The sequence below is a fragment of the Canis aureus genome, chromosome 7, assembly GCF_053574225.1.
Source record: "Canis aureus isolate CA01 chromosome 7, VMU_Caureus_v.1.0, whole genome shotgun sequence".
NCBI classification, from domain to species: domain Eukaryota; kingdom Metazoa; phylum Chordata; class Mammalia; order Carnivora; family Canidae; genus Canis; species Canis aureus.
Genome location: NC_135617.1, coordinates 32021231 through 32035165, shown reverse-complemented (window position 1 = coordinate 32035165; position 13935 = coordinate 32021231). Strand labels below are relative to the sequence as shown.

Below are 13935 nucleotides of genomic sequence, written 5' to 3'. Positions count from 1 at the left end.
GGGAATGCTGAAATGCAGAGTCCTCTGTTAAGAGGCTAATCTTCCACACCCTGCGAAATTGCTGGGAAGACTGAGGGTGTAGCTCTCCATGGAGCTAACAATCTGCTTCCTATCAGGGTTGGAACAGGGAGGGGTGGAGAGTCAAGTTGATCATTTACACTAACACATACATTCATTGTTGGCATGAGAGGTGCGTTCTTATTGGCATACAATAGGATTTCTTCTTGTGTGATGAGCTCCTTTTCTATTCATGACATTGGACATTGGGTTATGTATTTGAGGCTGGTGTGCTGACAATAAGGAGGTAGCACTGGGTGCCAAATGAAAGTTTTATAAGGGGAAAATGTATATAAAGAGCGGTAAGTGTGTACTATTTGAAAAATTTGTTTGCCTACCAAGGACATTGTTTAGACATATCCAGACAAGTTTGACTGGTTGAGAAGGAATGGCCATACTCGATACTGGCTTTGATTCAAGAATGTGCCCTGCCTTTCTAGGTTCAGGGTTCCACCTGCACCACCCCTGCCCTCCCCCACTGATAGACAGCTTTCCCATTTGGAAGAGTCTTCTTCTTTTCATTTTTCATGTTTCTATCCAGCCTCATCCATTCCCAGGCCTACCACATGGTTAAGTAAGCAGAGCCATGTAAGTTGGCATAATCCTTTTTTCTGTGGCAATTAGTAAGAGTTCATTCTTATGCAGTTGATCTAATAGCCATATTGATCCAAGCAGTCACATAACTATATTTCCATTAATTTTCAGGATTCCAAAACACTGAATCAGTCATGTTTCAGCCTGGCTGCCTTCATTATAAAGATGGTCTTATTTTCCACTAATGTGGCAAATATGCCTATGAACATAAAGTTAGAAGAGACTGGCTAGAATCTTCTCATTAATTCATCTGACCAAAGAGGGAAAACCATTCAAGTCTCATTTATCATGTAACCCAGCAAATGGAATTATTACTACATTTATGCCCATGGAAGGCACATTTCCAGTGTCAAATTAGAGCATTTTAGAAATGTCATTAGGTAATCTGTTACAGGTTTTAGAGATATGCTGCTGGAGATAATGTCTATAATGTCTGCCTTCCCATATATTGACTTTACTCTTGCTTGTTGAAAGATTGCAAGACATTTTGCTGACATTCTTATTCTGGAGCAAAGGAAAGCACAATATTACCATTCTTTCTTTTTTGTTTTTAATAGTGCTGAAAGATTCCAAAGAAGAAAATTGGGAGAGTGAAATACAAATTATATGGAGGCTGGAGGCTTCAAGTCTAAGATTGCTAATTAGTTATATAACCTTGGATTGTCACTTAATTCACTGAGCTCATTTTTCTCAGTCACATATCTTTTTCATTCAAGATACATTTCTTTAATTATATGTAAATATTTAGAGCCAAGAATCTCATACATAAAGTGCTTCAGGAGTTGATGCTTTCGGTTTAGAGAGCCAGGAGTTCATGCTTTCAGCTTTCATGCCCTTGAAGCCAATGAGGAAGGTGAACTCTGCATTGCCTTGTGCATAGTAGAGCCACTCTTATCTTCATAAATGCCCCACAGTTCTCAAGTGAACTTGATGAATACGGGCCTTTGTTACAGAAACATGTTATTCATGAGTCTTATTAACTGTATTAAAAGAAATCATCCAGTGAGGATCTACTCAAAAGGCTTGGACTTTATTTTACGCAAGACAAATTGTTCTGAAAGTAACTCAGAATAATATTTTTTGGCTTTTACTTTTAGGATCAAGTTGTGACTGATGCTCCAGCTCTGAGCCCTCTCCTCTGGCTTCAGGGTAGGTTGAAAATGTTTCTCACTAATTGCTGTCAATCCCATGACTTAGATTTCATGTCTTGGACTCATGACCTTCTCCACAAGGTCTGACACGTCCTGCCTTCTCCACAAGGTCTGATAATGCCCAGGAATTTCATGCATTATCTGTCATATTTCACAGTTTAAGAGAAGAGTCATGCCTGGCACACAAGTAGACCGTCAATAGAGGTGTATTGTATGAATGGGCGGTGAGCAAATGAATGGAAACAACTCTCTCTTCAAACCCTGTCACACCTGTTTTCTTTACTCTTCAGGCCCCAGGCCCATCCCCTGCAGAATTAGGGGTGAGCTGCATGATCTTGGGCCCTATCCTGCCTTCTACACAAAGTCTGACAGAAAAAGTCCTTGGTCCAAGAGATAGGAAACCTGATCATGAGAGGCACAGAGGAGGCATTCAAGTTAAAATTAATTGATTGAATTGAGTATGATTCTAGTCTTAGATTTACAACTAACAGGATGATGTCTGATTTTTTTGGTAAGGTTCTAAACCTAGGTTTTCCCACATGTAAAATGAAGGAGTTAGACTAGATCACCTTGACCATCCCTTTCAGCTCCAAGGTCCTATGATTTTATAATTTTGTATCCTAGCTTTACCCACAGCTTGGATCCATAACCTAATCCTCCTGTATGAAGCCTGAGAGACCCTGAACTGATCCTCAAAAGCTTGCTAGGTAACCTCTCTGAGTGTCACTGTCCTCATCTACAAAGACGGGCAACAATCCTAAGGCTATGTTATGGCTTAAATAAAATAAAGGATATGAGATGCCTGGAAACATTCTTGAGACATAGAATGGTGCCCAACAATCATTTTGAGTTTATTTTTGTGTATGGTGTAAGAAAGTGGTCTGGTTTCATTCTTTTGCATGTGGCTGTCCAATTTTCCCAGCACCATTTATTGAAGAGACTCTTTTTTTTCCATTGGATATTCTTCCCTACTTTGTTGAAGACTAGTTGACCATAGGGTTGAGGGACCATTTCTGAGTTCTCTATGATGAATGGATAAAGAAGATGTGATATAGATACATAGACATATATCTATGTATAGATATAGATGGAATATTATTCAGCCATCAAAAAGAATGAAATCTTGCCACTTGCAACAATGTGGATGGAACTAGAGAATATTATGCTAAGCGAAATAAGTCAGAGGAAGACAAATATCATATGATTTCACTCATATGTGAGAGTTAAGAAACAAAACAAACTAACATAGGGGAAGGGAAAGAAAAATAAAATAAGATGAAAATTTAGAGAGAGAGGCAAACCATAAGAATTGCTGAACTCTCGGAAACAAACTGAGGGTTACTGGAGGGGAGGTGAATGGGGGAAGGGATAATTGGTGATGATTGGTGATGGGCGTTAAGGAGGGCACTTAATGTAATGAGCACTGGGTGTTATGTGCAACTGATAAAACACTAAATTATACCTCTGAAACTAATAAAAATAAATAAAAAGGTGCCCAATAGTTGTTGCTATTTTTATTATCAAATAGCAGCTTTTTCTCTTTTAGCTAATAGAGCTTTGCTAAATCTCTTGGCCTTAAATTAACTACAGTATATAAGTCAAGTCTCTAGTTTGAAAATATTCAGTCATGGGCTCTGGTATTGGGCAAATTCAGATTCTAACAGCTGAACCAGTTACTAGCTGTGAAACCTCAGGGAAGTCACTCAACCACTCATAACTTTAGTCTCTTCATCTGTAAAATATAAATCATTATGTTTCTTTTGCTGATTTTTAGGGAGGATTAATTGTTTGAAAAGAATCTGGCATGGGAGTACACTTGAGTGGCTTAGTTGGTTACACACCTGCCTTTGGCTCAGGTCAGTCCCAGAGTCCTGGAATTGAGCCCTGCATGGAGCTCCCTGCTCAGCAGGGAGTCTGCTTGTACCTCACCCTGCTCCCCTACTCATGCTCTCTCTATATATATCTCTCAAATAAATAAATATTTTTTTTAAAGTATGGCATGAGAATTATTCCCCAAATACCAGCTATAAGCAAGTCCATGATGTTAAGCAAGGCCGGCTTTGGGTTTTTTGTAACTTCACCATTCACAGAAGAGAACAGGTATGTGTAGTCTATTACAAATTCCATTCCCCCAGTGGCAGCCTATAAGATTTCTGCCAGCATTCCCCATGATTGTTTTGTTCCCCTAACCCCACCTTTTCTAGGAACTTCCAGATTATTATCAAGTATCTGATATAAAGTGAGTGAAAAAAATGTAAATGGTTTCAAACTGCAACCTACTCTCTGTTACAGTGCTGCTAAAATAGATGCTTGGCATATCTAAGTAATCCGAGCCACTGAATAATACAAAAATAATTTTGATTTGACTTTGAAATGAAGCTTGGGGTGTTGCAGTAACAAATGTCCTGTCTAATTAAGTTCTACCTAGGATAAAATCAATTCCCATTTCCTGAGCTTACATCAATGGAAAGCAGGAAGAGGCAGCTCAAAAACCTCCTTGGTTTCAGAGAAGCCCAACTTGCTCAATGTTAAGTAGTTGCTACAGAAATCCTCTAGCAATCCACAAAATCCATAGAATCAAACATTGCCTACTCATCAAGTTGGAAATGTGAATTGATTCTATGAATTTAGCCAGCACAGGCCAGTCCCACTCACATGCATCTGTGTCCTTCCTAGCCAGATATCTAAGGGCCTGGGGGTGGCGGATGGAGACATCCGACTGCTGACCCTGCTTCCAGTAGCTTTGTCTGGGGGACCTCAGGCTTCCCCCTGAGGAAGGCCAGTCTTACTGGGACTTTTATTTCCTGAGACTTACTGGGACTTGTATTACCTGAGGGGCAGGCGTGGAGATACCTCTGCAGGGCCCTGTTAACTACAAAGGCAAACAGCACTCTGTTCAGAACATGGCTTTAAAAAAAAATCAACCAGCCTGTCCTGTTCAGAAATGAGGGATGCCTGAGTGGCTCAGTGGTTGAGTGTCTGCCTTGGCTCAGGGTGTGGTCCTGGGGTTCTGGGTTCGAGTCCTACATCGGGCTCCTCACGGGGAGCCTGCTTCTCCCTCTGTCTATGTCTCTGCCTCTCTCTGTGTCTCTCATGAATAAATAAATAAAATCTTTAAGAAAAAAAAAAGAATCAGAAATGAAAGCAATCTGTACCCTAGGGAAGGAAAGAGTGACATTCACTTGGGTGAAGTAGACTAATTTTTGAACATTTTATTGCAGTTTATCGTATATGATATTATAATCTATAGTTTATGGGAAAATAATGTAGAGGAGTTATGTTCTTTCTCAACACCTGATAGCATTTGTACTTAGAGATAAAGCTCTATGTAAATGTTACAGACAATGGATGAACTTTGGAACTCCTACCTATCAGACAATTCACTGACCATAAGTAATAATAAACAGGACTCTTCCCCATCTTTTGTATTTTACAAAAAAAAAAAAAAAAAAAAAAATTTAAGTCACATTCATCTGGAGCCAGTGCTCTTGGCACCAAAGGGACTGCTTTCCTGCTTTTTGTTCTGCCTTTCAAAAGACATATGAGGTCAGGTAGTTCATTTGACCTCCCTAACCTGCAGTTTCATCTGCAATATACAGAAGGCACTTACTGAATTGACAAGAGCTGTGCACAAAACAGAGTATGGATAGTCAGTCCCTGGCTGGTTCATTTTTGGTCTCCATAGTTGTGTGACCTGTGAATTAGGGTTTTTACCCGTGTCTAGGCAATACTGGGTGAACAGTGGGTACTTGGCAAACAAATGATGATGAAGAAACTGCAGGTGGATAATGATGTCTCTGGACATATGTCAACTGTTTTATGGTTCACAAGGCAGGTCCAAATATTTAATATGATTTGCTACTTTTAGCAATTCTGTGAAGCAGATATTGTAATGTCTCTTTTGCAGATAAAGAAACCCAGAGAACTAAGGTAAAAGGTCATGGCGAAGGTGTGCAGCTTATTACCTATGTTTATATATATTTTTTTATTGGAGTTCGATTTTCCAACATATAGTATAACACCCAGGGCTCATCCCGTCAAGTGCCCCCATCAGTGCCCGTCACCCAGTCACCCTGTCCCCCCACCCACCTCCATTTCTTAAAATTTGTGTGGAATCAGAAAAGACCCCGAATATTGAAAAAGAAAACCAGAGCCGGGGGCATCACAATGCCAGATTTCAAGCTGTACTACAAAGCTGTGATCATCAAGACAGTGTGGTACTGGCACAAAAACAGACACATAGATCAATGGAACAGAATAGAGAATCCAGAAGTGGGCCCTCAACTCTGTGGTCAACTAATATTCGACAAAGGCAGAGAAACCATGCACTGGAAAAAGCTCATTACCTGTTGAATGGCAGAAGCTCCATCAAAGTCCGAGATGTTCCCGGGTTGGCAGAGAGCAGATTTTTTCTTCATACTCTGAGTCCTGACTCTTTCCTTGATGACAAAGTCACATTTTTTAACAAGAAATGAAAAACGTAAGTGTTCTTTTCCTCATTTTGCTTCATACTAGATACCACATCATGTGCCTGGTTCTTCTCACTCTCTCTCTAAAGCTCATGATAGAAAGCACTAAAATGAAGAATATTTGTATTCAGTGTCTCCAGGCTTTTCTTCTCCATTCGTTTCTTGCTCTTTGTCCAGTCTTCACACTTCCCTGTTCTCTTGTGCTGCTTTAGCTTTTTTTTATTGCCCTAAGAGACAGATTGATGTACTTCTTCCAGGTGGGGAAGTGGCAACCACGTTGCCTGGTTGCAATGGCTCTGCCACTCAGTAACTGGGTGACCACATCGAGTTATTAAACTCAGGCTTCTCACTTTTTTAAAAAAAAATTTTTTTTATTTGTTTATTTGAAAGACAGTGAGCATGAGGCGGAGCGCAGAGGGAGAAGCAGCCTCCCCTCTAAGCAGGGAGCCAGACATGGGACTCCATCTCAGGCCCCTAGAATCATGACCTGAGCTGAAGGTAGATGTTTAACTGACTGAGCCACCCAGGTACCCCCAGACTTCTCACTTTTAAGTGTGGATAGTACTCACTTCATAATGTGACTCCAATTAAATTAGAGTTCACATAAGGAATCTAGCCCAGTGCCTGCTATTAGAAGGTGTGCTGTGAACATTCAGTGCTACTGTAGTCACTCAGGAAAGTCATCTCATCAACTCATCCTGACTCAAGTGTGGCATACTTTTTTAGGGGGCAAGGATGGGGGTGTGTCCTAAGCTCTTTTATTCATCTTTGTTGAATGTTGTGGTCCTCTAGCTTTGGGACTACTAAACAGAATCACCTGAGAAGCTATCCACCTTCTTATGAGTCAGTAAGTCTGGGTGAGGCCAGGGCCACTGCCCTACCCCTCCCTCCCAAGCAGGCCTAAGAGGACCAATGTTTAAAAACCACTAGTTTATAAAAGGCTTCAGAGGCAGAGACCATAGTTGGTTTCTAGTCATGTGATCTGGGACCTGTCACTTAGCTCTCCACACCATGTCCAAAACTAGGAATAAAATTAATTCTGTCATGAGGCTATTGGGAGAAAAAAGTAAGGTTTATAATGGCATACAGTGGAATCCACTCACTTGAGCAATGTATAAGAAAGGAAACTGTCTCTGCCTCTCTCTCTCTCTGTGACTATCATAAATAAATAAAAATTTAAAAAAATATTTAAAAAAAAAAGAAAGGAAACTCAAAGAAGTTCTAATTAATTGTCTTTGCAATAGAAAAGAAAAAGCAGATTTTTAGGTTAAATTTGTAGGTACTCAAAAAACTCCCATTGAGAGCTGACCCAGACTTTAAACTTCAGAGATGGAACTTGAACTTGTGTTTTCTGTGATTCGAACTCAGGACCTCAACAAAATTCTAGGCTCTAATACTCCACCATAAAACTCACTCTCCTATGTTACATTATTAGGGTGAAGTCCCCTCAGAATCTTTAGAAGGAATTGTGATTAACACATAGCACTAGATTGGTAATGGTGGCAATTTATGCATTGGGGAGGGAAACACTACATAATTGTCCTATGATTTGGGAGAAGGAAGTATTAACTTCCTCTTCTTCCTTTCTGCTTTCTCCTCCTCTTGGCTCTTCCTTCTCCCTCTCATCTTTTGGCAGATACACTGTGTTCAATGTGGAACTGCAGCCAAAGGTAAGCCTGACTCTGAAGGTCCCAGAGGGTTTCCTCCCACTCCCACCCCTCAACGTGAAATTTTGAGCTAGATACTGTGTTACCCCAGAAATCTGATACCTGTCATTGCACTATCATGAATAATTTCTCAAATTGAAGAAACATAGGATAACTGCCTTGTCAGCACAACCTGAAGTTTCTGGCTGTTGGCACGAATAATTTTTCCTTAAAAATAATTTTTTTTCCTGCTCATTTCCACCCTCAAAGTTGCAAACTAAAGTTGGAACTATTCTACACATCTTGAATTGTAAAGCCAGAAGGGATCTAAAGAGAAGTGTTTTCAATCTTTCTTGGCCATGATCTGGAGTAAGAAATATATTATTTACATATGACCCAGTATACATATACACACATGCACATTCTATCTAATATATATTCTATTTTATTACATATTATTGTTTATTATTTGTTCTATTTTATATTTTAATATTTGGCTCATTAAATTAGTTCCTTGATCCATTAATGAGTTTTGGCTTGAAGTTTGAAAAATACTAGCATAGAGATTAAAGTTCTACTTTTCCATGTGGTATCAGAAAATGCAAAAGTCCAGAAAAAGGAAGTGACTTGTCCAAGGTCACATAGCAAAAACTTACATAGACTAGCATTCCAAGGCAAGGAGGATGGAAATAGGATACAGTGAAGGGCGGAGGTGGGGGAGTGGAAGGTAGTGAGATCAGCAGGGCCCAAACAGGAAGCCTTTGTGCCAACATATACACACACTCATGTTCACACAAATTACAAGCTAGGGAAGCCAGGGACAGATTTCAAATAATCAGCTAACCAACAGCATTTGTTTTCAAACATAAAGCATATAACAGGGGTAGAGAACAGGAGAGAGGCAATCTCTCCTTTTCTCAGTGCCATACTTCCTCTCCTCCTTTGCAGCAACATCTTCCAATTCTTGCACACATTCCCATCTGATGCAAGCATCACGTCTCTGGATTTCCTGTTTTCCCAGGATATCCCTGTACTTCCTGATTTCAACCTTGCTGATCTAAAAACCTATCTGAATAATCCCTCTAACGTCAGGATTCATAGGTCTAGGCTTCCTTGCTTCTGATGACCTCCATTCTCCCTTCATCACTTGACACAAGGCCATGCCTTAGACCATGTCAGCGCTGAAAGCCGTCCTCTGGTCTTATCCTGTGGACATGCCCATATTCATTTCACTCCTCTACTCACTCACCCCCCGCCCAATTCTACTAGGTAAGTATTAAATGCTACTATGTGCTGGGAAATGTATGAAGAGTAAAAGATACCAAATTCTATAACACACAGTTCTTGTGCTCAAGAAGATCTTGTCAGGTTATCAAACCAAGAATTACAATCCAGAATGATATAAGCTATGCTGCTGGTGGTGGTGCTAATAGTAGCTTTTTGATGCTTTCTATAACCAAACACTATTCTAGGTACTTTGTGGGGATGAACTCAGTCCTCTTAACAAGTGAAGGTAATTTAGCTGATAGATGTCAGAGCCAAGATTCACAGCTGGACATTCTGGTTTCAGAAGCCTTGCTAATAGCTACCGCATACCATCAAAGATAAAGACAAACACATGTTGCTATGAGAGTCCATTAGGGGCTCCCAAATAGAAAGCATTCTAGAGAGGATGACCATGAGTCTTGGGAGGTAGTAGATTTAGCCAATTGGAGATGGTGGGTTAAAAGGAAGTGATTCAGTTAGAAAGAGCCAAGTTGGAAGCAAATGGTGGGGAATATTATGGGTAGAACTAATGATTTAGCCTGGTTGGAATCTAGAACGCATCTGTAGGGATGGCAAGGGATAAGGTGCACAAGATAGGAATTTTATTCATTCTTTTCCCCTGACATAATATTTAGGGCTCAAAAATGCTGTGAAATGCCATGACCTCTTGAAATCTTTCGTTACCCCTGACAACCAGAGATTTTCCTTATTTTTAAATTTTTATTTATTATTTTTCCATTAATTTTTAAAAATTTAAATTCTAGTTAGTTAATATACAGTTAATATACAGTGCAATATTGGTTTCTAAAGTAGAATTCGGTGATTTTTTTTTTAATTTTTATTTATTTATGATAGTCACACAGAGAGAGAGAGAGGCAGAGACATAGGCAGAGGGAGAAGCAGGCTCCATGCACCGGGAGCCCGATGTGGGATTCGATCCCGGGTCTCCAGGATCGCGCCCTGGGCCAAAGGCAGGCGCCAAACCGCTGCGCCACCCAGGGATCCCAGAATTCGGTGATTTATCACTTACACGCAATACCCAGTGCTCATCATAACAAGTGCCACCCATCTAGCCCATCCCCCACTCTCCTCCCTCTATCATCCCTCAGTTTTTTCTCTATCATTAATAATCTCTTATGGCTTGTTTCCCTCTCTCCATTTCTTCTCCTCCCCTCCCCTTCCTCCTCTTCTTCCTCCTCCTCCTCTTCTGCCTTCTTCTCCTCCTTCTTCCTCTTTTTCTTCTCTGTTTTTTCTCTTTAAAACCCAAATAGCATCTTGTTTGCTATTGCTCTTGCAACATTTGCTTTGGGCCTCATACTGCAACCACCTCTGCCTTTGTCTTGCCCTCTGTGGGATTTTAGGCATCCCTTTCTCAACCTAGAACAAAGCTTTGCAAGCTTGGCTACTATTGCATCCACTTATTTACTTACCCAACTAGTTCCAGGAAATAGTCAAGGAAGCTTATGAGTATGTATTTGGCACACTGTGTAGAAACGTGTGACTAGTCTGATTCAAACAGACTAATCCTGAAACAGATCTTTTGGTGGAAACAAAGTATGCATTTTGTGGATCCTGGAGGTCAGTGGCCACAGGAGAGGAAAGAGTAGTTTTAGGAAGGACTGGGACTGTAACCCAGGATAGACAGCAGCCCAGGTACATAGAGAAGAGAGCTGAAAGCCACTTTCTGATTTCTGGGAGCGGAAACAGAAAGAACCATTGGAGTGACTGAAGGTGGCTTGGGAGAGGATTCTGCTCCAAGTAAGCCACTCCTGGCTCCCTTCTCAGGACTCAATCCATAGGTTACTTCCACAGAGGACTGATTTAGACACTGCCAGAGGCAGCCCAGAGGACTCACTGTTAACATCTACAGTGGACAGTAACCTAAAGCACCAGCACTCAGATGCTCTTGCATTGGTTAGGGACCATCCTACAAGGGAATCCAGGAGACCGCATGTTTGCTTTAAATTTGGAAATCGCACTACAGGGATTGCAAGCAGCTGGAATGAAAGGCAGGGGCTTAAATGGAGCTTGGGTTTCAGCCAGTCAGCAGGCTATATCATGAGTTGACACCTTGACTGTACTTCTTGGCTGATATGGTTGGAAAAATATCAGTTAGAGTCAAGCTGAATGGACCCTCACTACCAAGTGACTCTGTGAGGCCACTTCTGTGCAGGTAGCTCTACACCATGGTGCACCTTTTGGGTTAATAAATGTGCAAACTTTACAGTGGGCGCCAGATGCAAATGTGGCTCTGCTGCTTAATAGACAAATCCCTTCATCTCTCTGAGGCTTCGCATCATCTTCTGTAAAAGGGGTGAAATATCTCCCTCGAAGGGTTGCTGTGAGGATTCAGTGTGATCACACCTATAGAGTACCTAATGCAGTACCTGATATTATTGGACACTCCCCAGTAATGGTTATTTATCTTTCAGGAGCCATTAGCCCCTCCTGTATATGAGTTGTAAACACAATAAACTGTTACCAGTCTAAATGTCAATGATTTCCGGGGTTATATTTTTATTAATATTTTGTATTTTTCCTTAAAAATCTGCTTTAAACCATCCCTGATTTCTTCAGGGTTTTATTTTGTAAGAATGTGGGCTGAAGCCACCTTCATTTGTCATGCTGGCAAAGCAGAAGGCCCTGAACAGGCTGTGAAGGACTTTCCTCAGCACAATGACACAGCAGAGCTCACATCAGATGGCCAGGCTGGAACATCCACAAGGAGAAGCAGGAGCTTATTTGTACTATGATCCTGCACCCAGCCTGTTTTGGGGAAGCCCAAGCAAGACGGCCACTCAAGGGGGCAACTGTAGGGAAAGCTGGGGGAAGCAGAAAACTAGAGTGTGAAGAGCTGTCGACAGGAGTAATAAGAACTAACATTTACTGGAATTCTCAGCTATATGGCAGCTCTGCTTTAGGCTCTTCATGCATATTTTCTCATACATCCTCATAGTAACTATGTGAAAGGTGGCTTATTATCCTGTTAGGTGGATATAGGGAGAAGATGCATTGCAGCAATAAGTGACATATCTGAGATCACACAGGGGCTTTGCATACATGTCTTCCTCATTCCAGAGCACATTCTCCTACTGGGAAAAACCACATATCCTAGTTTAACAGCCAATCCAGATTAAAATTTCCTTCCCTCCTAAAGTTTTTATAATTTTATTGTTTGTTATTTGTTTTTGGTTTTTGGAACCAAGATCCGGTCAAATTTCACTTGTTGGATTTGACTAAGTAAGGTAAACAAACAAACAAAAAAATCCCTTGAACTTTGGTATATTTGTTTTGTTTCATGACATTGACTTTAAGAGGAGTCCAGACCAAAGTTTGGTGGAATAACTCATATTCTGGATTTGTCTGATTGTTTTCCTTGTGCTGTTAATGTAATCCCTCTCCCCCATTTTTCCCGTAAACTAGAAGTTGGGTCTAAAGGCTTGATTGGAATTAGGTGAAACATTTTTGTCCCGAGTACTTCACAGGTGATGTGTATTTCACATCACTTCAATCAGGAGATCCAAAATGCTAGGTTATCCAACAATAGTGATACCAAATATTATCACTTGGCTAAAGTGACAATCCACAAGTCCTTTTGATGTGGGAAAGAAAGGCAAAAGAAAAATTACATTTCCTTACTACTTAGAGCCCACTCATAAGTTCTTAAAACAGGTAGAGTGAACTTCCTCTAGGAACTCAGCTGCCTTGATGTTAGTACTTTGCTGAGGGTAAGAGGCAATCTTAGCCCAATCCCCAGGATCCTGTAAATCAACTTTAACATACAGAAATTCCTTTGGAAACCTCCTTTATCTGTACCCCTCAAGATATATGTTGGCAATCATCTCCCAAGCATATGACCTACTGATATACATCTGAAGGGTCTCATGACTAAGGTTTTATTAGACAGTAATAAATGACCGTTTCCCAACAATAGCTAGCCGTCTCAAAGTCCTGGAAACCATTCTTCCACAATTCCTTAGAGACTTACACTATCTTTTACCTTGTCCCTTGTATATAAACTTGAAAGTATATAATGAGTCACTCCTCATGACCCCAGGGCAGCTCTTTCTGCCCCCGTGCTTTAATAAAACCACCTTTCTATACCAAAGATGTCTCAAGAATTCTTTCTTGGCGGTGGGCTTCAAACCCTAACATCTTTCCTACATTACTTCCGTTGCAAAGGTGTAGGAATTCCTTAAAAATTTATTTTACAAGGTATGGATAATCTGTTCCACATATCCTTCCTTATACTTAAGGCATTAACATCATTGATATTTATTTAATTGTATATATTATTTAATTGGTGGTTGCAAAATGGTGATTTTCTAAATTATAATTTCTTCATTTACTTGCAGGCATACTTTTGTAAGCAACAGCTTTTCTTTACCTATTGAGATGAATTATCGTTCCTTTAAAAAGGCAGGGTATCTCTTTCTCTCTTAGTGCTAACTTTCAGAGTAAGGAATTGCTACAAGTTGCTTTCAATGGTGGCAAATTTAGTTTTTTCCTCTTCTTTGAACAGGTCTATGGACTTGTGGCTTTTTATTTATTCAACTTTTATAGTCAATTGCAGTCATTTTGGGTTCTCAAATTGCCTCAAATTTGGACAGAGGGAGCTCTTTCAAGCTGGCTGGCTCCTTTGTCCTTTGAGATGTCCCCATCACTCTTTGGGCACTTCCTTGCCTTTTTGGCACAAGAAAATATCCTGGACTCACCTTGTACTTTCCATGCCTCAGATCCAGAATCCACCAT

The 13935-nt window shown here is 40.5% G+C and overlaps 1 protein-coding gene across 1 annotated transcript in view; it reads left to right on the top strand.

The window, feature by feature from the left end:
* Positions 1-3843: 3843 nt before the first annotated feature.
* The window catches only part of SH3BGRL2 (SH3 domain binding glutamate rich protein like 2), an 82119-nt gene continuing 72027 nt past the window's right edge, over positions 3844-13935 (top strand). The window contains exon 1 of the mRNA XM_077902601.1: positions 3844-3902. Within this exon, the coding sequence (XP_077758727.1) occupies positions 3844-3902 (59 nt within the window). The remainder of the gene's footprint in view (positions 3903-13935) is intronic.